The sequence below is a fragment of the Podarcis filfolensis genome (assembly GCF_964270895.1).
Source record: "Podarcis filfolensis genome assembly, chromosome: 8".
Lineage (NCBI taxonomy): Eukaryota > Metazoa > Chordata > Lepidosauria > Squamata > Lacertidae > Podarcis > Podarcis filfolensis.
The window spans coordinates 75,274,064-75,298,835 of record NC_139611.1 but is presented as its reverse complement, the minus strand read 5'-3'; the positions used below and the strand labels follow the sequence as shown (position 1 = coordinate 75,298,835).

Below are 24,772 nucleotides of genomic sequence, written 5' to 3'. Positions count from 1 at the left end.
TCCTGAACCTTCCAGAGAAGAGGAAGACAGTATAGATTTACAACAGTTGTTTGAGGAAGGTTACGGTTCAGAGGCAGACGAGAGGCAAAGTTGGGAAATAATGGAAGAGGAGGAGGGGGAAGTAGAGCCGGAGCAGCTGGCTGACACGTTATCACTAGAAAGCATTCCAAATCCACCTTCTCCCAGAACCCGGCAAGCACTGAAAGTAGGAGAGCAAAAGGCTCAGAGGAAATGGCCCTAAGCGGGCACCGTAAGGTGGTGGTGTTGTTGACGATTGAGGAGAGAAGTGGGGTGGAGATTACTCAGAGCAACACCATTACTCCAAGAGGCTGCATTTCTAAGCCTCTTTCTGTGAACATTGAATAAAAAACATTGGTAAGAACTATCCCTGTCCTATCTATTCCTGGCAGCCTACCATGGGGAGTGGGGGTGGGGATCGGATTCCATGACACCTGACACCACCCCCTGACTCCTCTCGATATCCTGACATCATGCGTGTGTCATCGCCTGCCCCCAATCTTCAGAGCAATTTGGCCCCTCTGACACACACACAAACCAACAACAATCTTCAGGAGCAGAGCTAAGAGCGCCATCACTCTCAAGGGGATGAGACACCTTCTACCATATAGTCCTTCTATACAGTCCCACTATGTTGCTGCTGGATAGGATCCTCACCAGATGAGGCTTGAGAGAGAAGTGTTCCTCAAACTTTTTGAACTTGAGCTGGGGTAGCGAATTTGTCACCCTCCAAGTGTTGCTGGACTGCAGTTCAGTGCCAGCCAGCATGGCTATTGGTTAGGGTTGATGGAAACTGCATCCATATCAACATCCAGAGGGCCACAGGCTCACCATCCTTGAGTTTTGAGGCTCCTCTCTGAACTTTCCCTGTTTTCTGGAGCTGGCTGTACTAATCTCAGAACACAGCAGGCAATAAATGATAATATGGCAGGGTGAGGAAGACCTGGAGCCAGATCTGCACTCATCCATGAAACTCCTTGGGTGATGTACTTTGGGCTACACACTATTTCTCAGCTGAACCTACCTCACAGGGTTGTTGTTAGAATAAAAGAGTGTTCCTCCCTGCCTGCCTGCTTGAGGGTCCATAGAGGAGGGGGGAATAAATGGAATAAGTAATAATATGTAAGGTACATGCCAAACATTCCTAAAGTTAGAAATGCATCAAGTTGGCATCAGTTTTGCCAAATTTGTCGTCAGAATCCACCGTTCATTCCAGGAAGTCCTGGCACAATAAGAGAGGCATCTCCGCCCATTTTCTTTATGGGTATTTACACTACACAACACTCCTTTTACTGTGGTTCATTGGAGCAACTCCCTAAAAGATGTTACAGCAGACCCATCTATAAAATGTCCTTTGCACATACATCTGTGCGCAAGAAGCACTCAAACTCAGCAATGATCTTAGCCCTACCTTTTGACAGCATGGTGCCTCTCCTTGTGCTCTGCCTTCTTTCGCCACTCTTAGTTGCCTCTGTGGATCCACGTAAGTTATTTATCATTGATCACATCCATTTTCCTACTATGCTGTTAGGGACAGAATGGAAGACCAGCACTATGGAATGACATATCAACTGGGCCATCATTTGATGCTAATCTAGGGGGGTTAAAAACTTTGCAGAGAACTTTCTTACCACAGGAGGATCTGCCAGCTTGAGAACGAGGAGGGGACAGAGGGTGAAGAGGGTGAAGAAAGAAAGGGAAACTTTCCCCATCCTTTGGACCCCCTGGGAGACTGCTGTACCTTGAAGTGGGTGTGGAAAGGGAAGCTGAATGGGACACAGCTGTGGGAAGCCTGAGGAAGTACCATTGACCTTGGGCTTGCCCATGAAAAGCAAGTCTATAGTGAGAGACTAGATCAATGGCCGCTGTTCTGATTGTGAGACTTTTGTGGGTGAGCTGAGAGTGTGTTTGGTCCCTGGGTGAGAACCCGGAGGCTGAGAATGAAAGGAATTGCTATCCAACCTTCCATTTCCACCACGTATGATAAAAGGTACCTTCTACTTCTTTACATTTCCAACACATATTTGATCTTGTTCAATAAATCTTTGCTAATTTAACCGGGGTTAGATACCATGATACATCATTTTCATATGGTTTTCTTTCAATGAGGTACATGCCATAAATTTCAGATCTCTCTTCCAGATCATTTCCCAGTCTATCATTTGTATATTGTGTGCCACATCTTTTGCCCATTTTATCATGGCAGATTTGACCTGTTCCTCTTTGGTATTCCATTCCAAGAGCAGATTATACATTTTTGACAGTAATTTGGTATGGTCTTCTATTATCTCTCTCTGAAATCTTGACACTTCATAGCTTAATCCTTTCTTTTTATCATTTTTAAAGGTTTCATTTAACTGAAAATATTGTAACCAATCTGTAACCATTTCTCTGACTTTTACAAACTCCTTTAATTTTAACTGATTATATGTTGACCAATTTGTCCTCAGATTATTTTTTTGGAGAGATATTGCTTCTAGCGTGGAGAGCCACCTTGGTGTTTTGTTTTGTTTTATGTTCTGATAGATCTTTATATTTCTCCCAAACTTAAAAAACTGAATTTCTTCTTATATGATTCCAAAATCTTTTATGTAATTTTGCTTTATGGTACCATATATACGCATCCCAGCCAAATCTATTGTCATGGCCTTCTAAATCTACCAAATCTGTATCTTTTATTTTTATCCAATCCTGGATCCAGCAGATGCAAGATGCTTCATAATATAATCTTAAATCCGGTAGAGAGAAACCTCCTCTATCTTTGATGTCTGTTAGTAGTCTATATTTTATTCTTGGTTTCTTCCCTTTACAGATAAATTTTGAAGTATCTTTTTACCATTCTTTGAAGCAGCTCTCATTCATTGCTTCTCACCGGGATTGATTGGAATAAAAACAACATTTTTGGCAATACATTCATCTCAGTCACTGAAATTCTTCCTAACAATGACAAATTCATTCTTCCCCAAATTTCTAAATTCCTTTTTATTTCTTTTCCAAATTTTCTCATAATTGTCTTTAAATATCTTAATATTCTTGTCTATCAACTATATTGCCAAATATTTAACTTTCGTATGTATATTTATCTCTGTCATCTGCCCCCTTATTTTTTCTGAGGTATTTCACCTCCCCCATTGTCCTACTTGTCCTCTAAAGGGGGGGGGGAGGCTCCTCCAATCACAGAGCCACAGCAGAACTTCTCCCATTATATTTGTTATGTCTTCACTCTGATATAATTTTGTTTAGCCTTTTTTTTTCTTCTTCCAGCCATAAAGTGTCAGCAAGGAACTGAAGGTTCTGAGGTTTCAGACTGTGGCAGTGGTTTGAATGCCTGCGTGGTCATCAAGGACGAGAGCACAATGTTTGGTAAGGAAGATGTTGGCCTTGCCTGGTGGCATTCTCCACTCTGTGCCACAATCTATCCAATGGAGTCTGGTGCCCATTAGGACTGGTATGGAAGAAGGCCAATGATGGGCAGAGCGAAATCATTCTACTTTCGTCCCCATCTCCTGCTCCCAGCTGAGTTCTACAAGGGACAACTCTGAGACTAAGAAGGAGTTGGAAGCTGGTAGCAGACCCTCCAAGTTTCCCTATTTTGCAGGGACAGTCCCGGATTTACAGAAGCTGCTCCGGTTTCTGATTTGATCCTGGAATGTCCTGCATTTCCTTAGGATGCCCCTATTTTCACTGAATAAATGTTGGAGGGTATGGAGTTATCCGACCTCTGAACCAAGGAGATAAGTAACCATGCAACCTTTAGAAGACATCTGAAGACCGCCCTGCATAGGGAAGTTTGTAAATGTTTTATTATGTTTTTATGTATGTTGGAAGCCACCTAGAGTGGCTGGGGCAACCCAGTCAGATGGGTAGGGTATAATAATAATAATAATAATAATAGAAAAGGAAGTATCCCATACCAGGACTTTCTCCTCTACCACTGCCCACCAAGAGTGGGCAAACAATAAATGTAAATTTTAGCTTTATAGGCTAGGTTCCGCTCACAAACACCCATCTCTCTCTCCCTCTTTCATCCAGTCAAGGAAAACAAGAATCATTGTCAGATTTCAAATACATATACCAGCCAGGGAAACACACTCAAGGTGGATGTAAAATGAAGTTGGTAAGGGGTGTGGATTGGGCCGTTTCTGAATGGTCAGAAACAGAAAGAGGTTGCTTTTCATCCACAGAACTGAGGTTCTTCACAATTGATCTGGAACTTCCAAAGCTTAATTCAGCAAGATGGAGGCGCTTGTACTCTAGCAAGCCATATTCCCTTGGGAGAACTTGGAACAGATGGAAAGGCAAGGCAGAGCGGAGACCACAGAGTTCGGCAGAGAATGAAGGATTCTGGGGAATGAGCTCTCCTGACATGTTGTTTGTCTTTTTCCTTTTCTGGTATACAGGGGTCAAGTTTACTACAACATTCTATACATGTGGGAAAAATGATTCTTGTGCCAATGCTTTTACCATCACCATAGGAGACGGGAAACATTTACGCTCCAGCTCCGCTTGCTGTACTGAAGATGGGTGCAACAAAAACTTAGATTGGGGAAGTAAGTCATCACCTGCCCCTCTCTGATATCAGAATTGCAAACCTGGACCTCTCCAGAAGTCCTTTTTATAGTGTGTTCAGGGTGATTTGTGCTCATGGTGCTATTGGGCCAGTCACACACAATTCCATTCTCAATACTGTTTGCGTGTGCAGAGGTATTGGGGTGGTCATACTGCTTCATTTCCAATCAGTGCACAACCCATTTCTTCCTGCTGAAAGCCCATCACCTTTCATGCCACAAATGTCCTGGTTTATTTTCATCCCACTTCTGTTGCTCCACAACCCCTCCAGTCAGTAATAATGCAGTAGGAAACACCACAGGACACATGAAACCAGGAGAAATCCATCACTAATGCAATGTTATAGTTTGAAGAACATGTTGCACAAATGAACTGCAATAAAAGACCCATCTGGAGGGGCCCTTGGTTTCAGAATGATGAAAACATTCACAATTTGCTTTTGAAACTTGGCATGAACAGGGTGGAGTGGAGGAAGTTTTAGTCCCTCCACACCTTTCATCCTAACACAAGGCAAGAAAGGTGTCAAACCTGTGTCTCTAAACCTCATTCTTTCATTCCGACAAAGAATATGCTAACAAAGACCTGGGAGTGGGGAGGACTCAGTGGGTGGTTGTGTGAATGCATCAGGAAGGCTGTGGCTGCTGTGTCTGTGTGAAGCAGGCTTGTCAATGATCCAGCGGGGCTCTTCGGAGATTCTTATGTAAAAACTTTCCATATATGACAATTTGCTTCTTCCTTCTTTGCTTCCTAGTTCTTCCAACTACTTGGACTGAGAATGGGTACACTTGTCCAACTGGATGTTATGCTCAGACGGAGGAGAAATGCAAGGGTGGACAGGTCTCATGCACGGATGGTCAAATGAGTTGCATCAGTGCAACAGGAAGCTCTGGTAACCCTGAAGGGAATTAGGAAGGGAGGAGGAGGGTCAGGCTTGGCCTGGTTGTGAGTCAGAAGGCAGGATGATGGGGGCTGGGTGAGGGCAGACTGAAATGGAAGGGGTCATGCTCCATTTGCTGTACTAGAGCAGCTGCCACTGACATCTGCTGACGATCCCCATATTTACCTGCAGGTGCCAAGAAGTTCGTCCTGCATGGTTGTGGAACAAGCAATATGTGCGGTGTAGAGAACTATGAAGTGACAATTGCAGGAATCCCCTACAAAGTAGATAAAATATCATGTGTCGATGCCGAAAAGCCAGCACCAGCTGCAACTAATTAACCAGCCAGAAGTTTTGCATCAGCAGAAACCAGTCACAACTCCTAAAGCAAGAACAAAATCTAGTGCAAACCATATCTTGGGAAAGAACTCCTTCCTTCTCTTGCTACCCATGATCTCCAGCATTCCCTTTATGAAGTTTCTCTCTTGAGCTCTCTTTCAATGCCAGCCACTTCGAAGGATTCATGCCATGAGCATTTCGGCACTGAAATGGACAGATCTGTCAAATTACAGTGCTATTAAGTTTCTCAATTTTTTAACCCTAAATTCAGTTCTCGACATTTCTATGGCAATTAGCTTCTTTAAAAAACTATTGAAAATCTGCTCACATTTTAGCATGGATTTACCCTAATAAACACAACGTTTACATGCAGTTTGAACAATAGACACAGAATGTTATTATCACTAATATATGCACTTTCCTCACATAAATACTTTTTTGTATACACTGTTTGGCTTATGAACTACATTGCAAAATTATGAGAAACGTGAAATTTTAAGGCTGAGTTTTAGTTTGCATATTGGTCTGGAAAGTGCAAATGAGTTAGTTTCTCATTAATATGCATACAAAATTGAATTTCTTCCTCATCCTGACTTGAGTACCACAATACCTCCCCCACCTCCTCCAAAGTGTGTTTTTGAATTTCCAGGCTGTTTTGTGAATGAAGGATTGCAGGCCCAATAAAGAATATTGAGTCCAAAAATGGTTTTGTTTGTTTCTTCTGGATGGTTATCAGCAATAATTTACTTCAGTGAAGGTCCCAGCCAGAGGCTCCTTGCATGGCTGGGTGGGGTGCTAAAAGAGGTCCTTGTGTTTCTTCATAATATACTTTTAATTGTATTGATTTAAAAAGTGATTCAACCATTCTGGGGCAGAAAAACAAATACAAAATAAAACAACTCATTAGCTATGTCTGAAATTATTGTATACAGTGATACCTCAGGTTAAGAACTTAATTTGTTCTGGAGGTCCGTTCTTAACCTGAAACTGTTCTTAACCTGAAGCACCACTTTAAGTAATGGGGCCTCCTGCCGCCGCCACGGGATTTCTGTTCTCAACCTGAAGCAAAGGTCTTAACCCAAGGTACTATTTCTGGGTTAGCGGAGCCTGTAACCTGAAGCGTCTGCAACCTGAAGTGTCCGTAACCCGAGGTACCACTGTATATAAAAAGAGAGGAATCTCATTTAAAAAGAGTTAGAAAACCTAAACTCAAAATCAGAAGTAGAAAATCTTTAATAAAAAATATTTTTTAAAAGAAGAAGAAGAAGAAATAGAAGAAGAAGAAGAGGAGGAGGAGTAGGAGGAGTAGGAGGAAGTGGGGTGGTTAGAGGGATCAGTGAAGATTTGTATGTTACCTTTTCCAGTTTGCATTGCTCTAAAGTTTTTGCAGTACTAGAAGTCATAGAATCATAGAGTTGGAAGAGACCACAAGGGCCATCGAGTCCAACCCCCTGCCAAGCAGGAAACACCATCAGAGCACTCCTGACATATGGTTGTCAAGCCTCTGCTTAAAGACCTCCAAAGAAGGAGACTCCACCACACTCCTTGGCAGCAAATTCCACTGTCGAACAGCTCTTACTGTCAGGAAGTTCTTCCTAATGTTTAGGTGGAATCTTCTTTCTTGTAGTTTGGATCCATTGCTCCGTGTCCGCTTCTCTGGAGCAGCAGAAAACAACCTTTCTCCCTCCTCTATGTGACATCCTTTTATATATTTGAACATGGCTATCATATCACCCCTTAACCTCCTCTTCTCCAGGCTAAACATGCCCAGCTCTCTTAGCCGTTCCTCATAAGGCATCGTTTCCAGGCCTTTGACCATTTTGGTTGCCCTCCTCTGGACACGTTCCAGTTTGTCAGTGTCTTTCTTGAACTGTGGTGCCCAGAACTGGACACAGTACTCCAGGTGAGGTCTGACCAGAGCAGAATACAGTGGCACTATTACTTCCCTTGATCTAGATGCTATACTCCTATTGATGCAGCCCAGAATGCTTATCAAAAAAAGTTTGAAGAGGGTAAAAAGAAAGAAATATTGGAAGAAGTGATTTAAAAACCTGGAAAAGATTCAGAGGTGTTAGTGAACCAAGAAACTGAATGAAAGATTAAAATGTTAAGGTAGATTTTTTTTAAAAAAAATGCAAACAAATGAGGAAAAGTTTGTGGTCAACCAAGACTCCTAGATCCTTTTCACATGTACTGCTCTCAAGCCAGGTGCCACCCATCTTGTATTTGTGCCTCTCATTTTTTTTGCCCAAGTGCAATACTTTACATTTCTCCCTATTAAAATTCATCTTGTTTGTTTTGGCCCAGTTCTCTAATCTGTCAAGGTTGTTTTGAAGTGTGATCCTGTCCTCTGGGGTGTTAGCCACCCCTCCCAGTTTGGTGTCATCTGCAAATTTGATCAGGATGCCCTTGAGTCCATCATCCAAGTCGTTGATAAAGATGTTGAATAAGACCAGGCCCAAAACAGAACCCTGTGGCACCCCACTAGTCACTCTTCTCCAGGATGAAGAGGAACTATTGATGAGCACCCTTTGGGTTCGGTCAGTCAGCCAGTTACAAATCCACTGAGTGGTAGCATAGTCAAGACCGCATTTTACCAGCTTCTTTACAAGAATATCCTGGGGCACCTTGTCAAATGCCTTGCTGAAATCAAGGTAGGCTACATCCACTGCGTTCCCTTCATCTACCAGGGTTGTAATTCTGTCAGAAATCCATGCTGACTATTGGTGATCACAGCATTCCTTTCTAGGTGCTCACAGACTGTTTGCTTAATGATCTGCTCCAGAATCTTCCCTGGTATTGATGTCAGACTGACTGGGCGGTAATTATTTGGGTCCTCTCTTTTCCCCTTTTTGAAAATAGGGACAACATTTGCCCTCCTCCAGTCTGCCGGGACTTCGCCTGTTCTCCAGAAATTCTCAAAGATGACTGCCAGTGGTTCTGAGATCACATCTGCCAGTTCTTTTAATACTCTTGGATGCAGTTCATCTGGCCCTGGAGACTTGAATACATCTAAACTAGCCAAGTATTCTTGTACTATCTCCTTAGTTATTCTGGGCTGTGTTTCCTCTACTGAATCATTTGCTCCAAATTCTTCAGGTCGGGCAAAGTCTTTCTTGAACTGTTGGAAGAGACAAAGAAGGCATTGAGGAGTTCAGCCCTTTCTGTGTCCCCTGTTTGCATTTCACCATCTTCTCCTCTGAGTGACCCCACTGTTTCTTTGTTCTTCCTTTTGCTACGAACATACCCATAAAAGCCTTTTTTGTTGCTTTTAACCTCTCTAGCAAGCCTGAGTTCATTCTGTGCTTTAGCTTTTCTAAAGTGGGTTAGGCTAGCATAGAAACACACAAACCTCTTTCTTCCTGCTGACACCATTCACCAATCTCATTATCATTCCCTCTACATTAACCCCCCAAGCTTCCTTTCCTTACCCCACAGTTATTAACCTCCAACCCCCATTTCTTCATGCAAAACTAGGATTCTGATGGCACACTGGAAATCTTCTAATGTGATCCTGCAACTATGATCACCTTACGTTTCAGGTTTTTTTTAAAAAATGTAAAAAATGCACTGAGAGACTGGGGGACATGACTTGTTAATAATAATAATAATAATAATAATAATAATAATAATAATAATAGCAGCAGTAGCAACGACTTCTTCTTCTTCTTCTTCTTCTTCTTCTTCTTCTTCTCCTTCTCCTTCTCCTTCTCCTTCTCCTTCTCCTTCTTTCTCCTTCTTCTTCATTTCTACCCTGCCCACTTGGCTGGGTTTCCCTAGCCACTCTGGATGGCTATCAACAAAATATTAAAAACATAGTAAAACAACAAAAATTAAAAACTTCCCTAAACAGGACTCCTTTCAGATGTCTTCCAAAAGTCAGATAGTTCTTTATTTCCTTGACATCTGGTGGAAGGGCATTCCACAAGGCAGGCACCACTACTGAGAAGGCCCTCTGCCTGGTTCCCTGCAAGCTCACTTCTTGCAGTGAGGGAATCACCAGAAGGCCCTCAGCGCTGGACCTCAGTGTCCTGGCTGGATGATGGGGGTGGAGACGCTCCTTCAGGTATACTGGGCCAAAGGTGGTTTAGTGCTTTAAAGGTCAGCACCAACACTTTGAATTGTGCTCAGAAACATACTGGAAGCCAATGTAGGTCTTTCAGGCCCAGTGTTATGTGGTCTCATTGGCCACTCCCAGTCACCAGGCTAGCTGCCACATTCTGGATTAGTTGTAGTTTCCAAGTCACCTTCAAAGGTAGCCCCACGTAGAGCACATTGCAGTAGTACAAGCAGGAGAGAACTAGAGCATGCACCACTCTGGCAATACAGTCTGGGACATGTAGGATCTCAGCCTGCATACCAGATGGAGCTGGTAGACAGCTGCCCTGGACACAGAATTAACCTGCGCCTCCATGGACAGCTGTGAGTCTGAAATGACTCCCAGGCTGCACACATTGTTCTTCAGGGACACAGTTACCCCATTCAGAAGCAGGGAGACCCCCCCCACCAGCCTGCCCCCTATCCCCCAGAAACAGTACTTCTGCCTTGTCAGGATTCAACCTCAATCTGTTATATGCCATCCATCCTCCAACCACCTCCATACATTCACACATGACATTCATCGCCTTCACTTGTTTCGATTTGAAAAAGAGGTAGAGCTGGGTATCATCCGCATACTGATGAACAGTCAGCACAACCCCCCGATGATCTCTCCCAGCAGCTTCATATAGGTATTAAAAAGCATGGAGTAGAGGACAGAACAGAACCCTGAGGCACCCCACAATTGAGAGCCCAGGGGTCTGAACACTCATCCCTCAACACCACTTTCTGGACATGGCCCAGGAGGAAGGAATGGAACCATTGTATAACAATGACCCAGCTCCCAGCACCTTTAAATGGTTCAGAAGGATGTCATGGTTGATGGTATCAAAGGCCGCTGAGAGATCCAGCTGAACTAGGAAACAGCTTTCACCTTTGTCCCTAGCCCGCTAGAGATCATAGACCAGCACAACCAAGGCAGTTTCAGTCTCATGATGGGGCCTGAATCCCAGTTGGAATGGATCCAAATGGTCCGCATCCTCCAGGCATACCTGGAGTTGTTCCGCAACCAAACGCTCACTCCCCTTGCCCAAGAATGGAAGATTTGAGACTGGGCAATAGTTGGCCATATTGGCCGGGACCAAAGATGTTTTTTAAAGAAATGGTTTAATAACCACCTCTTTCAGTGGTTCTGGGAAGGCTCCCTCATAGAGGGAAGCATTCACCACCCCACAGAGCTCATTGCCCAGCCCTTCCCGGCTGACTTTTATGAGCCAGGATGGGTAAGGATCAAGGAGACAGATGGTTGGTTTCACTCGTCCAAGCAACCTGTCCACATCCTTGGAGGTAACAGATTGGAATTGATCCCATGCAACTGACCAGACAGGACTCTGGTACTCTTCTCCCCCGGCCCTGCTCCCATGGTGGAGTCTATCTCTTTCCGAATCTGAGAGACTTTATCTGCAAAAAAGTTGCAAAATCATTGCAGGAGATCTTGGGATCCTTACTAGGCCCCAATAGCAAAAGTGGTTCTGTTAGATTACGAACCACCTGAAAGAGTTTCCTGCTGCTGTCTTCTGCAGATGCAATAGAGGCAGTGAAGAAGGTCCTCTTCACTGTCGCTGTCACCACTTGATAGGCTTGACATTGAGCTCTAACCCATTTCTGGTTCGATTCAGAATGAGTTTTCCGCCACCAGCACTCTAGTCGTCTCAACGAATGTTTCATTGCCCTCAGCTCTGCAGAAAACCACGGGGCTGTCCAGGCTCCATACATTTGGAGAGGGTGCTTCGGAGCCAGACAGTTCATAGCCCTGGTTAACTCTGCATTCCAGTGGGTCACCAGGGAATCAGCTGAAAGGCCATCAACTTGGGAATAATAATAATAATAATAATAATAATAATAATAATAATAATAATAATATTTATACCCCGCTCATCCCCCATCACCACTTTCTGGACACAGCCCAGGAGGAAGGAGTGGAACACTGTATAACAGTGCCCCCAGCTCCTCTAGATAGTCCAGAAGGATGTTATGATTGATGGCATCAAATGCCACCGAGAGATCCAACCCCTGCCACTCCCTGGAAACCATTTGGATCCATTAAGTGATGGGGTGGGGCCAAGCTTGCTATAGCTATGAGAGGAGCAATGAGAGATACTCTTGGGGTGTCATATTCTGCACTTCCTCCACTGAAGGTTTTAGGTGCAAATATGTGTGAATAAACCATATTTCTAAGACGTTGCAGACTCTGCTGTGTCCTGATTTTCTAATGGAAAAACACAAATCTTGGGTGAGTGCCAGGAACCCCCTAGAAACTTGTTACCACACAGCAGAAACTGAAGTACAAGTTGATTGGGATGTCTTCCCTGTCCCTATTCTCAAGCTTCTTAGCTGCTGCACCAGAGGGACTGCAACCCCATCCAGAACAACAATCATCTGACTCTCATGCATAGAGCTAGTCAGGGGACTGCAAGTGGGGTGTGGGCTTCAGTAGGTGCCCAGTGAGGCCAACGTCAGAGGCTGACTTTGCCAAAGGCTACAACCCTGTTTGCATTTGCAACAAAGCCAGGGGACTGTGATATGGTCAACAATGGCAGTTTTATTGCCAGGCAGTAAATCCAGCACTTCTGTTTTGGGAGTCAATCTCTGAACATAGGGGAATGGCCTGAATTCATGCCAGTTGAACAGTAACAGCAAGATCCAAGGACATAGTGCAGCTCAGCTTTCTGCAGCAGAAGTAAGGAGGTCTGCATCAGGGTTGGAAAACAATTGCCCATGAGTTGGGCGATCAACAAATCCTTTGTCAAAGGAGAGACTCTCTCAGACACAGGCCGCTGTCTTCATCCCTTTCTCAATGGTGCCAGTCCAAGCCACTCCTGAACCACTATGATGCCAAACACCCATTGTCTCCCCCAAAGAATTCAGGGGGCTATAGTTTAAGAGGGCAGAGAATTGTTTGGAGACTCCCTTTTCTCGACACAGAGCTACAGTTCTCCACCCCTCTCCTCAGGGAACACAGAAATTGGAGCTCTGGGTTGGGATTTGGTGTCTCCTAACAACTCTCAGCACCTTTAACCACTCCCAGAAATGTTTGGGGGAAGCGTACTGTGTGGACATGGGTTTAGGGCTCATCCACATATCTGCTTGTTCCCTGCCTAGAAAACATGGGTCCAAGTGGTCTGAGCGGTTGTCCCCTTACCTCACTCCTTTTGCATGGAAAACCTGCTCTTTAGTGCTCAATCAGAACAAACATCCATCTGGGGGGAAAAGCCCAATTGCCATTTGCTCCAATTGTGTGCTAAAGAGCTGCTTCCCATCGGGAAAGCTGAGGGACCAGGGGAAGTGTGAATAAGCCCTTAGTTTCATCTAGGGCTTGGTAACACATGTCACACTAAGGGGAAAACAGAGACAGCAGCCCATGAAAGACCCAACGAACTTCCTGGTTTGGCTGCCAAACAGGAAGTGGGTAGATATGTCACGTAACTGAGCAGTTGACCCACAAAATGGCTGGTGGAGATTTTTTTGTTTGCTTATGGCATTTATATTTATGGCCTTTAGCCAAAACAGTGGACTACAGTGGTACCTCGGGTTAAGAACTTAATTTGTTCTGGGGGTCCGTTCTTAACCTGAAACTGTTCTTAACCTGAGGCACCACTTTAGCTAATGGGGCCTCCTGCTGCCGCTGTGCCGCCAGAGCACGATTTCTGTTCTCATCCTGAAGCAAAGTTCTTAACCCGAGGTACTATTTCTGGGTTAGCGGAGTCTGTAACCTGAAGTGTCTGTAACCTGAAGCGTCTGTAACCTGAGGTACCACTGTATAAAAATCTTGACTAAGATGGTTCCTGCATTCAGGCTACACACCCTAAAAAGACATATCACATGTGGAAAAAGCAATGGCAAGGAGGAGTGAAAAGGAAGCCCAAGAACACGTTCTTCAAGTCACAGCCTGTCAGGTGTCAGGGAACCTGATCCACCCACAGTAGGCTGCAAGGAATAGATGAGACAGGGAAAGTTCTTACCAAAACATTTTATTCAATATTCACAGAGGGAGGCTTAGAAATGTAGCTTCTTGGAGTAATGGTGTTGCTCCAAGAAAATCTCCCCCCCCTTCTCTCAACTTCCTCAACTGTCAGCAGCAGCACCCACCTTATGTTGGCCGCGTAGGGGCATTTGTCTCCAAGCCCTTTGCTCCCCTACTTTCAAGGCCTGCCAGGTTCTGGGAGAAGGGGGGTCTGGAATGCTTTCTAGTGACAACTATCTGAAGAAGTGTGCATGCACACAAAAGCTTATACCAAGAACAAACTTAGTTGGTCTCTAAGCTGCTACTGGACAATTTTTTTTATTTTTTATATATATTTTTACTACGTCAAACCAACACGGCTACCTACCTGAATCTAGTGACAACGTGTCAGCCAACTGCTCCGGCTCTGCCTCCTCCTTGTCTCCCATAATTTCCCACTTTGCCTTTCATCTGCCTCACTATTCCTCTGTCCAGTCCCTGACCCAGCCAATGTCACTCATGGTTCTGCCTGTCTTTTGCTTCAGTAAAAAGCAATCCCACCCCAAAACGACTCCACACATACACACAAACACACACACACACCAGGGACCCCAAATCCTAGGGCCCCCACTCTTCTGGGCCCTCCATATTTTTGGGAGGTGACCCCCCATATTCCAAACAATCAGGGGACAGAGGAGAATGAGCATGGAGCCAAGTGTGGGGTGGCAAAACGTGTCACCCTCCAGGTGTTGTTGAACTGGAGTTCCTGTCAGTTCCAGCCAGCATGGCTAATGGTTAGGGATGATGGAAGCTGCATCCATATCAAAATCCAGAGGGCCACAGGCTCGCCATCCTTGAGTTTTGAGGCTCCTCTCTGAACTTCCCCTGTTTTCTGGAGCTGGCTACACTAATTTCAGAACATAGCAGGCAATAAATGATAATATGGCAGGGTGAGGAAGACGTGGGTCCAGATCTCCACTCATCTATGAAACTCCTTGAGTGATGCACTTTGGGCTACCCCAGGGGTTGGCAACCCAAGGCCCATGGGCCACAAGTGGCCCACAGAGGTCATTTAACCGGCCCTTGAGCTGCCTCCAAACCAAGCTGCCCGCTTGGTGAGTCCCTGCGCGCTGCGCTAAACTGGCACAGCGTAGCACAGGGACTCACTTCTGCGGCACTGGAAATCGCATCTGCGCAGATACAGACAGCGAAAATCGTGATCAGGCCCATGGAGGGATCTCCGCTGGAGTGAACTGGCCCATGCGAGGTAAACCATGCCAACCCCTGGGCTACACACTATCTCTCAGCTGAACCTACCTCACAGGGTTGTTGTTAGAATAAAAGAGCACTCCTGCCTTCCTGCCTGCTTGAGGATCCATAGAGGAGTGAGGGAATAAATGGAATAAGTAATAATATGTAAGGTACATGCCAAACATTCCTAAAGCTAGAAATGCATCAGTTGGCATCAGTTTTGCCAAATTTGTTGTCAGAATCCACCGTTCGTTCCAGGAAGTCCTTGCACAATAAGAGAAGCATCTCCACCCATTTTCTTTATGGGTATTTACACTACACAACACTCCTTTTACTGTGGTTCATTGGAGCAACTCCCTAAAAGATGTCACAGCAGACCCATCTATAAAACGTCCTTTGCCCATACATCTGGGCACAAGAAGCACTCAAGCTCAGCAATGATCTTAGCCCTACCTTACGACACCATGGTGCCTCTCCTTGTGCTCTGCCTTCTTTCGCCACTCTTAGTTGCCTCTGCGGATACATGTAAGTTATTTATCATTGATCACATCCATTTTCCTACTATGCTGTTAGGGACAGAATGGAAGACCAGTACTATGGAATGGCATATCAACTGGGCCATCGTTTGAGGGTTAAAAAGTTTGCACAGATTGTTCCTGCCACAGGCTGATCTTTAGCAAAAGGAAGAGCTGAGGTGCATGCAAGAGCTAGTGTCCCCCCCCCCCAATTTGGACTTCCACGCTAGCTTTTGAGTGGATGCCTTTGGTGATGGGGAATCATAGAATCATAGACTGGGAGTAATCTGCTGTACATTCTAAAGGTGTTGGCTGAAATATACAGTATTTAGCTAAGTGCTACTCGGAGTATGTATATTGCAATGGATGAGCCTAAGTCATGTCCACTAACTTCCAAAGGTCTATTCATAGTAGGTAAAAAGGGTAATGGTAAAGGACCTCTGGAAGGTTAAGTCCAGTAGGACTAGCATTGGGAGGCATATTTTGCATGGGATTTATTTGTTTGTTTGTTTGTTTGTTTGTTGCATCGCCCTATACCCTCAGGTGTCAGGGCATTTCACAGGATAAAATCAGAATATAAAGCTACAGAACACACACACACACACACACACACAAATAACCCAGGTAGCTATGTTGCCTGCCATGTAACTAGCAAAATGCTATTGCCTTGGTCGTGTTCTACTGCTGATTGATCTTCTCTTGGCTTTCTTGACAAAATCTCAATGTGCCGTGGGCGGTGGTGGGACTGGGGCCATTGATGGCATGGGGTGGGGTGGGAAGGGGAATGTGCCCCTCTTAATGACACAGAAGATTGGTGTTTGTTAGTACACCATCTCTATACAGCACTCAAATGCCAGTTGTGCACCCCATTGGTGTTTGTTAGTACACCATCTCTATACAGCACTCAAATGCCAGTTGTGCACCCCAGCATGCACAGGATCTGCCATGTAAAGTTTTTTCTTTTTCTTTTTCTTTTTCCAAATATCATTCATCGGATGTGTTTTCCTACTATGTGGTCAGGGACAAAATTGGAATCACATACCTACCATGCCATTGTTTAATGCCAATCTTGGCGGGTTAAAAACTTTGCAGAGAACTTTCTTACCACAGGAGGATCTCTTGGCAAAAAGAAGAGCCGAGCTGTATGGCAGCTTGAGAACAAGGAGGGGACAGAGGGTGAAGAAAGAGCTGTGAGCGCAGGGGGAAACTTCCCCCAGCCTTTGGACCCCCTGGGAGACTTAATACATCTGCTGTACCTTGAAGTGGTTGTGGAAAGGGCAGCTGAATGGGACACAGCTGTGGGAAGCCTGAGGAAGTACCATTGACCTTGGGCTTGCCCATGAAAAGCAAGTCTATAGTGAGAGACTAGATCGATGGCCGCTGTTCTGATTGCGAGACTTTTGTGGGTGAGCTGAGAGTGTGTTTGGACCCTGGGTGAGAACCGAGAGGCTGAGAATGAAAGGAATTGTTGAATTATTTGAAGAGCAACTGTAATCAACAAATTAAGCTAGTAGGTAGGACTACAATAAGTTTTGTAAGGAGAAATATGCGAAGTGTTACAAAGTAGAAAAAGAGATATTGGTTATGAGTTTGAAATGTAATAGGGAAAATAAGAAATGCATACTAAGAGATTAGATTGGAAAATTTTCAGACAGGACTGATGGAAGTCAAAAAAATTGAATAAGATGTAAAAGTATGTTTAATTACTGTTGAAAATGATATGTTAAAAAACTAATAAAATTTATATATATAAAAAAGAGATCGAAAGGAATTGCTACTGATTTATATATATATATTAGTAATGTTATATTAATGTAACGTTTTTATATGTAACGGTGTATTTTTGTAATGTTTTCTTTAAGTTGTCTGTTGTGGCTTCGGCTTTTTATACACCTCATAGCAGGGGGCCACCCAACCTGAATAAAATATTGGGGAGGGGCAGGTAATCCCCGCCCTGCATGATCAATCACATGACATGGTGCGCACACAGCATTTGAATGGCAATGCCCATCTTCTTGGGGGGGGGGCCTCCCCCGACATATTTTATGGGGGGAGGGCAAAGGGACCTTGCCCCCTAGGAATTGGCTCCTTTGCCTTTAGAGATAATTTTAATATATTAAGCAGCATAGAAATTAAGTAATCTATCAATCAATAATCAATTAAGGGCTAGATTCTGTATTTGGTGGGACACGGGTGGCGCTGTGAGAAGGTCGGCAGTTCGAATCCCCGTGATAGGGTGAGCTCCCGTTGCTTGGTTCCTGCTCCTGCCAACCTAGCAGTTCGAAAGCACGAAGTGCAAGTAGATAAATAGGTACCACTCCAGTGGGAAGGTAAACGGCATTTCCGTGCACTGCTCTGGTTTGCCAGAAGTGGCTTAGTCATGCTGGCCACATGACCCCGAAGCTGTATGCCGGCTCCCTCGGCGAATAAAGCGAGATGAGCCCCGCAACCCCAGAGTCGTCTGTGACTGGACCTAACAGTCAGGGGTTCCTTTACCTTTAACTCTGTGTTTGGTAGAAAAACACAGGAATAGCCTGCAGGATCAGGCCAGTAGCCCATATTGTCCACAATCCTGTTCTCAGCCAGATGCCTATGGGAATCCCATAACTAAGACCTGCAACAGCACTCTCTTCACTTGTGATTCCCAGAAACGGGCTTCCAGAGGCATTGCTGCCTTCGCGGTAGACAGAAAGCATAGCTGTCACACTGAGTCACCATTGAGAATCTTCTCCTATCTGAATTTCTTTAATCCTCTTTTAAAGTTGGAGGCCATCGCTGTCTCCTATGGGAGGAAGAAGGAACGGAAATAGACTGTTCAAAGTTGACATAATTCCCTGCTTTCTTCCCCCTATTCACCCAAGATGGCATTTTGATTAGCTAGAAAACACATGTGCATTAAAATTTGTAAATTATGACAACCTTCATGTAAAGCACATGACATTCCCCAAATAATAATGGGAACTGTAGTTGGTTCAGGGTGCTGGGAATTGTTGTTCTGTGAGGGGCAAATTACAGTTCCCGGGATTGGGTGTGTGTGTGTTGTGTGTTTTAAATAAACTTTAAATGTATGGTGTGTACACAGCCAAGTTCTTATCCAGCAGGACACATTTCACACTGTGATGTGCACTCTAGGAAAAACTTTACCCAGAGTCAGCATTACGCACTGAATGGGACACGGGCCTTCTCCATTTTGTCCAATGCACGAGGGTTCTTCAGTCCCATAGTTGAATGATGCCCTTCTCTCTTCTTCCAGCTGTCTTGAAGTGTGTACAAGGAGCAGAAGTTTCTAACGCTTCGGACTGTGCCAGTGGTTTGGATGCCTGCGTGCTCATCAGGGACCAGAGCACAATGCTTGGTAAGGGAGGTGTTGGCCTTGCCTGGTGGCATCCTCCATGCTGTGCCACAATCTATCCAATGGAGGCTGGTGCCCATTAGGACTGGTATGGAAGAAGGCCAATGATGGGCAGAGCCAAATCATTCTACTTTCGTCCCCATCTCCTGCTCCCAGTTGAGTTCTGCAAGGGACAACCCTGAGACTAAGGAGGAGTTGGATGCTGATAGCAGACCCTCCAAATTTCCCTATATTCCAGGGACAGTCCTAGATTTACAGAAGCTACCACGGTTTCTGATTTGATCCTGGAATGTCCTGCATTTCCTTGTGCCGTCCCTATTTTCATCAGATAAATGTTGGAGGGTATGGAGTTATCCGACCCCCAAACCAAGGAGATAAGTAACTATACAGCCTTTAGAAGACATCTGAAGGCAACTCTGTATACGGAAGGTTTTTTTAAAATGTTTATTTATGTTTCTATATATGTTGGAAGCTGCCCAGAGTGGCTGGGGCAACCCAGTCAGATGGGCACGGTATAAATAGTATAATCATCACCATCATCATCATCATTATCATCATCATAGAACAGGAAGTACCCCATTCACTTAATGGACCAGCCCGGACTTTCTCCTCTACCACTAACCACCTCCTGAGATTTCTGGCAGTGTTCCAGAGCAGAATTCCCTTTTAAACTGAGGGCCACATTCTGTTTTGAGGGCCACACACCAGAACTGGGCAGGGTCATTAGCAAAAGTGGGCAAAGTAAGAAATGTAAATTTTAGCTTGATAGGCTAGGTTCTGCCCACAAACACCCATCTCTCTATCTTCCACTCGGTCAAGGAAAACAGAAATCATTATCAGATTTCAATGACATATACCAGCCAGGCAAACACACTCAAGGAGGATGTAAAACAAAGTTGGTAAGGGGTGTGGATTGGGCCAGTTCTGAAGGGTCAGATACAGAAAGAGGTTCCCTTTGGTCCACAGACCTGAGGTTCTTCACCATTGATCTGGAACGTCCAGAGTTTCTTCAGCAAGATGGAGGCTCTACTCCACTGAACCATATTCCTTTGGGAGAACTTGGAAAGGATGGAAGGGCAAGGCAGAGCAGAGACCACAGAGTTTGGCAGAGAATGAAGGATTCTGGGGAATGAGCTCTCCTGACCTGTTGTTTGTCTTTCTCTTCTTCCGGTAAACAGGCACCGAGTTTGACACAACAACCTATTCATGTGGAAAAAGTGATTCTTGTGCCAATGCTTATAACATCACCATAGGAAAAGAGAAACATTTGCGCTCCAGCTCTGCTTGCTGTACTGAAGATGGGTGCAACACAAAGTTAAATTGGACCTGTATGTCATAACCTACCCCTCTATGATATCAGAATTGCAGAAATGAGCCACTCCAGGAGTTCTTTTTATGGTGCATTCAGAATGATTTGTGCCCATGATGCTACTGGGGCAGTCACACACTATTCCATTCTCAATACCGTTTGTATGTGCATGGTCATACTGCTTAATTTCTAATCAGTGCATACCCCATTACTTCTAGCTGAAATCCCATAGTTTTTCATACCACAAATGTCCTGGTTTATTTTCATCCCACAGTAGAATGCAATAGAACTGGAGAAGCATCACAGAAGAAATGAAACCAGGAGAAATCCATCACTAATGCAGTGTTATAGTTTGAAGAACATGGTGCACAAATGAACCCGCAATAAAAGTCTGGAGGGGCCCTTGGTTTCAGAATGATGAAAACATTCTCAATTTGCTTTTGAAACTTGGCAGGAACAGGGTGGAGTGGAGGAAGTTTTGGTACCTTCACACCTTTCATCCTAACACAAGACAGGAAAGGTGTCAAACCTGTGTGTCTAGAACTCATTCTTTCATTCTGACAAAGAATATGCTAACAAACAGCTGAGGGGAGGACTCAGTGGGTGGTTGTGTGAATGCATCAGGAAGGCTGTGGCTGCTGTGTCTGTGTGAAGCAGGCTTGTCGATGATCCAGCGGGGCTCTTTGGAGATTCTTATGTAAAAACGTTCCATATATGATCATTTGCTTCTTTCTTCTTTGCTTCCTAGCTCTTCAAGCTCCTTGGACTGAGAATGGGCTCACTTGCACAAAAGGATGTTATGCTCAGACGGAGGAAGAGTGCACGGATGGACCAGTCTTATGCACAGATGGTCAAAGGAATTGCATCACTGTAGAAGGAAGCTCTGGTAACCCTGAAGGGACTAAGCAAAGGAGGAGGGATTCCGTGGGATGGGGAGAGCAGGTGGGAGGGGAATGCTGCCTCTGGAGGATCTAGAGGTGTACCAACCATCAGGCAAGATGAGATAACTATCTCAGGCGGCTGAGCAAGAGACTTGCAGCCCTGACTCTTGGGGAACAATCTCCCAGGATGTTCTCTGGTGCAAGCATCATTGAAATGAACAAGTACTGTGCCAGAGGATGGTGGGATTGCACCCATGATAAGGTGCTAATGGCATGTGTGCATCATCCTTTGGAGCAGTAAAGTGTCGAGTGTGGGATTGAGTCAGGGCCCATTCACATAAGTCCTTCTCATTTGAGTAGAACTCGGGACCATCCAATCAAGCTAAATGTTGGAACATTTCAGATGGGCAAAAGAAAATACTTTGTCACCCAGTGCATAGTTGAATGATGGGAATTGGTCCTATAAGATGTAGTGATGATGGCCATCACACTGGATGGCCTTCAAAAAGTACTAGATAGATTCAGCATAACGATTAGCCACAAGGGCTTTCTTTTACAACCAGTGTTGAAGAAATATCACTCTGAATACTATTGACTGATATGCAGAGTTAGCTCACAGCTTGGAGGCTTTCAACTTCTGAATTATTGTTAGGAGAGGAGGCTTACCTTGATGCAGTCACACAGAGAGGCACTTGGTATCAGAGAATAAGTAGCTGGTATATTACTGGAAATGCATGCTTGGATAGGAAAGAGGTTTCTTTTTCTCCCTAGCACAGCTGGGACTCCATGGCTGCCATGTTGTGAACATAAAATAAGGTGTTGATGGTTGTGACAACCAAATATGTCACCTTGAGCTGCTAGGAGTAAAGGTGGGATACCTTTTTCAGATGGAGGATTAATTCTTTTTAAAAAACAACAACAACAACAAATGTAAAAATAAATTGTGGATGTGTTGACTGACCCAGGCTCTTTTGAAAGGAAGGGTGCTATAAATATTTAACAATTAAATAAATTTGCTTCCCAGACGTCAGGTGCCCATGATGAGTGGAGCAGAATCAGAAGTGGGTGGAGCAAAACATTATTATTTCCCCCCCATTTCACATGCACAACATGCAGCCATCTTTCTCCTCCATCCAGGCAAGCAAGTGTTCAAGCCCCAAAGGAGGGTGATAAGTAGGCTGGTTATGGATGTGGTCTGGGGGGACAGGCTGCACCCCAGAAGGAGTTATAGCTCAGGGAGAATCACAGGCTCAGATAGAAACCCCTGAAATAAAAAAAATTGAGAATTTGCCAAGTGTCCCCAAGTTGAACCACTTTCGCCCATATCTGTTTTTCTCATCTGCCTCTTCCTCTCCTCCAGCCCAGGGCCAGGTTAAGAATGGATGGATCCCAATTGTTGCAAAATTATTTCCACTGTGGCTGAGGAACAGACACTCGTGGTCTTAGAGGTCTGAGCCCCAGGTTCTTTCTTTGGCAGGCCTCAGATTTCCCGGCCTTTCCCTGTGTTTTCTTTCCGTTTGCTATAAAGGTGGCTGGGTGTTCTGCAAAACACACTGGGCACCATGGGACCCCAGGCAACTACTATATAGAAATACAAATTCTGAAAATATAAGGTTCTACAATCAATTAGCATAGAACCAACCATAGGCAGAGCCCATGGCAGGCAGAGTAACTAGTCCTAGTTTTGTAGCCATCTTTCTCCCTGTTCCGATCTACAAGAGGCAATGCCCCTAAGGAAAAGGAAGCTGATGGTGAAGGTCATCCGTTGGACTGGTTGTGAGTCAGAAGGCAGGCCGGTGGGGGCTGGGTGAGGGCAGATTGACACTGAAAGGGCCATGCCCCATTTGTTTTCCTAGAGCAGCTACCACTGACACCTGCTGATGATCCCCATATTTACCTGCAGGTGCCAAGACGTTCGTCCTGCATGGTTGTGGAACAAGCAATATGTGCGGTGTAGAAAACTATGCATTGACAATTGGAGGAATCCCCTACAATATCAAAAAAATAACATGTGTCCCTGCTGCAGAAAAAGCAGACACTGCGTAATCCTTAACGAGCCAGAAATTCCGCATCAGCCACAACTTGGAAACCAGCCACAACTCCTAAAGCAACAACGATACCTAGTGCCAGCCATATCCTGTTGAAGAGTTTCTTCCTCCTCCTGCTACCCATGATCTCCAGCATTCCCTTTATGAAGTTTCTCTCCTGAGCTCTCTTTCCATACCAGCCACCTTGAAGGTTTCATGCCATGAGCATTTCGGCACTGGAATGGACAAATCTGTCAAATTTCAGTGCTTTTAAGTTTCTCATTTAAAAAATAAAATGAAAATCTGCCGACATTTAGCATGAATTTACCCTATTAAACACAACTTTTGCAGGCAGTTGGAACAATATACATAGTATGTTATTATCCATAATATATACACTTTACTCTCATAAATGCATTTTCGTATACGCTGTTTGGTTGAAGAACTACACTGCAAAATTCTGAGAAATGTGAAATTTGAAGGCTAGGTGGGTTTTAGTTTGCATATTGGTCTGGAAAGTGCAAATGAGTTAGTTTCTCATTAATATGCATACAAAATTGAATTTCTTCCTCATCCTGATTTGAGTACCACAATACCTCCCGCACCTCCTCCAAAGTGTGTTTTTGAAGCTCCAGGCTGTTTTCTGAATGAAATATTGCAGGGCCAATAAAGAATATTGAGTCCAAAAATGGTTTTGTTTGTTTCTTCTGGATGGCTGTCAACTTGGGTTTAACAAAGAGAAGGTGCCAGTCAGAGGTTCTTCTGTGGCTGAGTGGGGTGGCACAGGTGAGCCTACAAAAGAGATCCTTGTGTTTCTTCCTAAGGTACCTTTCTTCATATTGATTCAAAAAGTGATGTGGCCTTTCTGGGGCAGAGGAACACTCCTTAGCTGTGTCCAAGATTATTGCATGTATAAAAGAGATGAACCTCAGTTAAAACAAATGAAGAAACTAAAACCCTAAATCAGAATCAAGTCCCACTACCATTTCAGTCATGCCTATGCTCCTAGACGCATCTCCATTTTGTCAAGCAAGAGGCATGAGCAGAACTCAAGGACATAAACCAGAGAGTGGAGCCCAGCTAGTGAACTGTAGCAGATTCAGACGTGTCGGGTCCCTTCATAGTGGGGATTGCCATGCCTCTTCTGAGCTTCTAGAACCTTCCAAGCTGCTAAGCTTCTGTTTAGCACAGGAGCGAAGAACGTTCTTATTTTGTAGGGTTGCCTTGTTTTGAAGAATGAAAAAGAGGACACTATGACAGTTATGATGGCCGTTCAGAGCAAATAACTGCAATTCGTCTCAGATTTTACCACTGAAAAGGAGGACGTGTCCTGGAAAAAGAGGAGACATGGTAACCCTAGCTTGAAGGAGCTGGTGGTCTGAGGAACAACAAAAGGAGGCATTGACAGTGGGAAGGGCTGCTTCCCAGTGACAGAGCATCTCAGAGTGCCACAATTCCAAGAACGGTTTAACAACAAACCCATTGCAATAGTCAGAGAAGGACCAATTTTGAAGGCTGCCCTTTTTTTTTAATTTATGTGTTGTTTTGGAATATACTGTTATGAACTTCCCAGAATCTCTACATCCAGTGAAG

At 44.5% G+C, this 24,772-nt stretch overlaps 2 protein-coding genes across 2 annotated transcripts in view; both read left to right on the top strand.

Annotated features, from left to right (window-relative positions):
• The first annotated feature begins 1,404 nt into the window (after positions 1-1,404).
• The window catches only part of LOC310768992 (phospholipase A2 inhibitor and Ly6/PLAUR domain-containing protein-like), a 38,239-nt gene continuing 14,871 nt past the window's right edge, over positions 1,405-24,772 (top strand). Inside the window, exon 1 of the mRNA XM_083628005.1 lies at positions 1,405-1,501. Coding sequence (XP_083484131.1) covers positions 1,414-1,501 — 88 coding nt within the window. The 5' untranslated portion in view covers positions 1,405-1,413. The remainder of the gene's footprint in view (positions 1,502-24,772) is intronic.
• Positions 15,500-23,839, top strand: LOC310769127 (phospholipase A2 inhibitor and Ly6/PLAUR domain-containing protein-like). The gene is made up of 5 exons (XM_083628249.1): positions 15,500-15,620; positions 18,864-18,965; positions 20,141-20,290; positions 21,020-21,157; positions 23,056-23,839. The coding sequence occupies exons 1-5, from the start codon at positions 15,533-15,535 to the stop codon at positions 23,196-23,198; spliced, it is 621 nt and encodes a 206-aa protein (XP_083484375.1). The 5' UTR covers positions 15,500-15,532; the 3' UTR covers positions 23,199-23,839.

Coding starts and splice junctions, on each gene's coding strand:
- LOC310769127 (XM_083628249.1), top strand. CDS start 15,533: ATGATCTTAGCCCTACCTTACGACACCATGGTGCCTCTCCTTGTGCTC. Junction 20,291..21,019: donor CACAAAGTTAAATTGGACCT/GTATGTCATAAC, acceptor TTTGCTTCCTAG/CTCTTCAAGCTCCTTGGACT. Junction 21,158..23,055: donor CACTGTAGAAGGAAGCTCTG/GTAACCCTGAAG, acceptor ATTTACCTGCAG/GTGCCAAGACGTTCGTCCTG.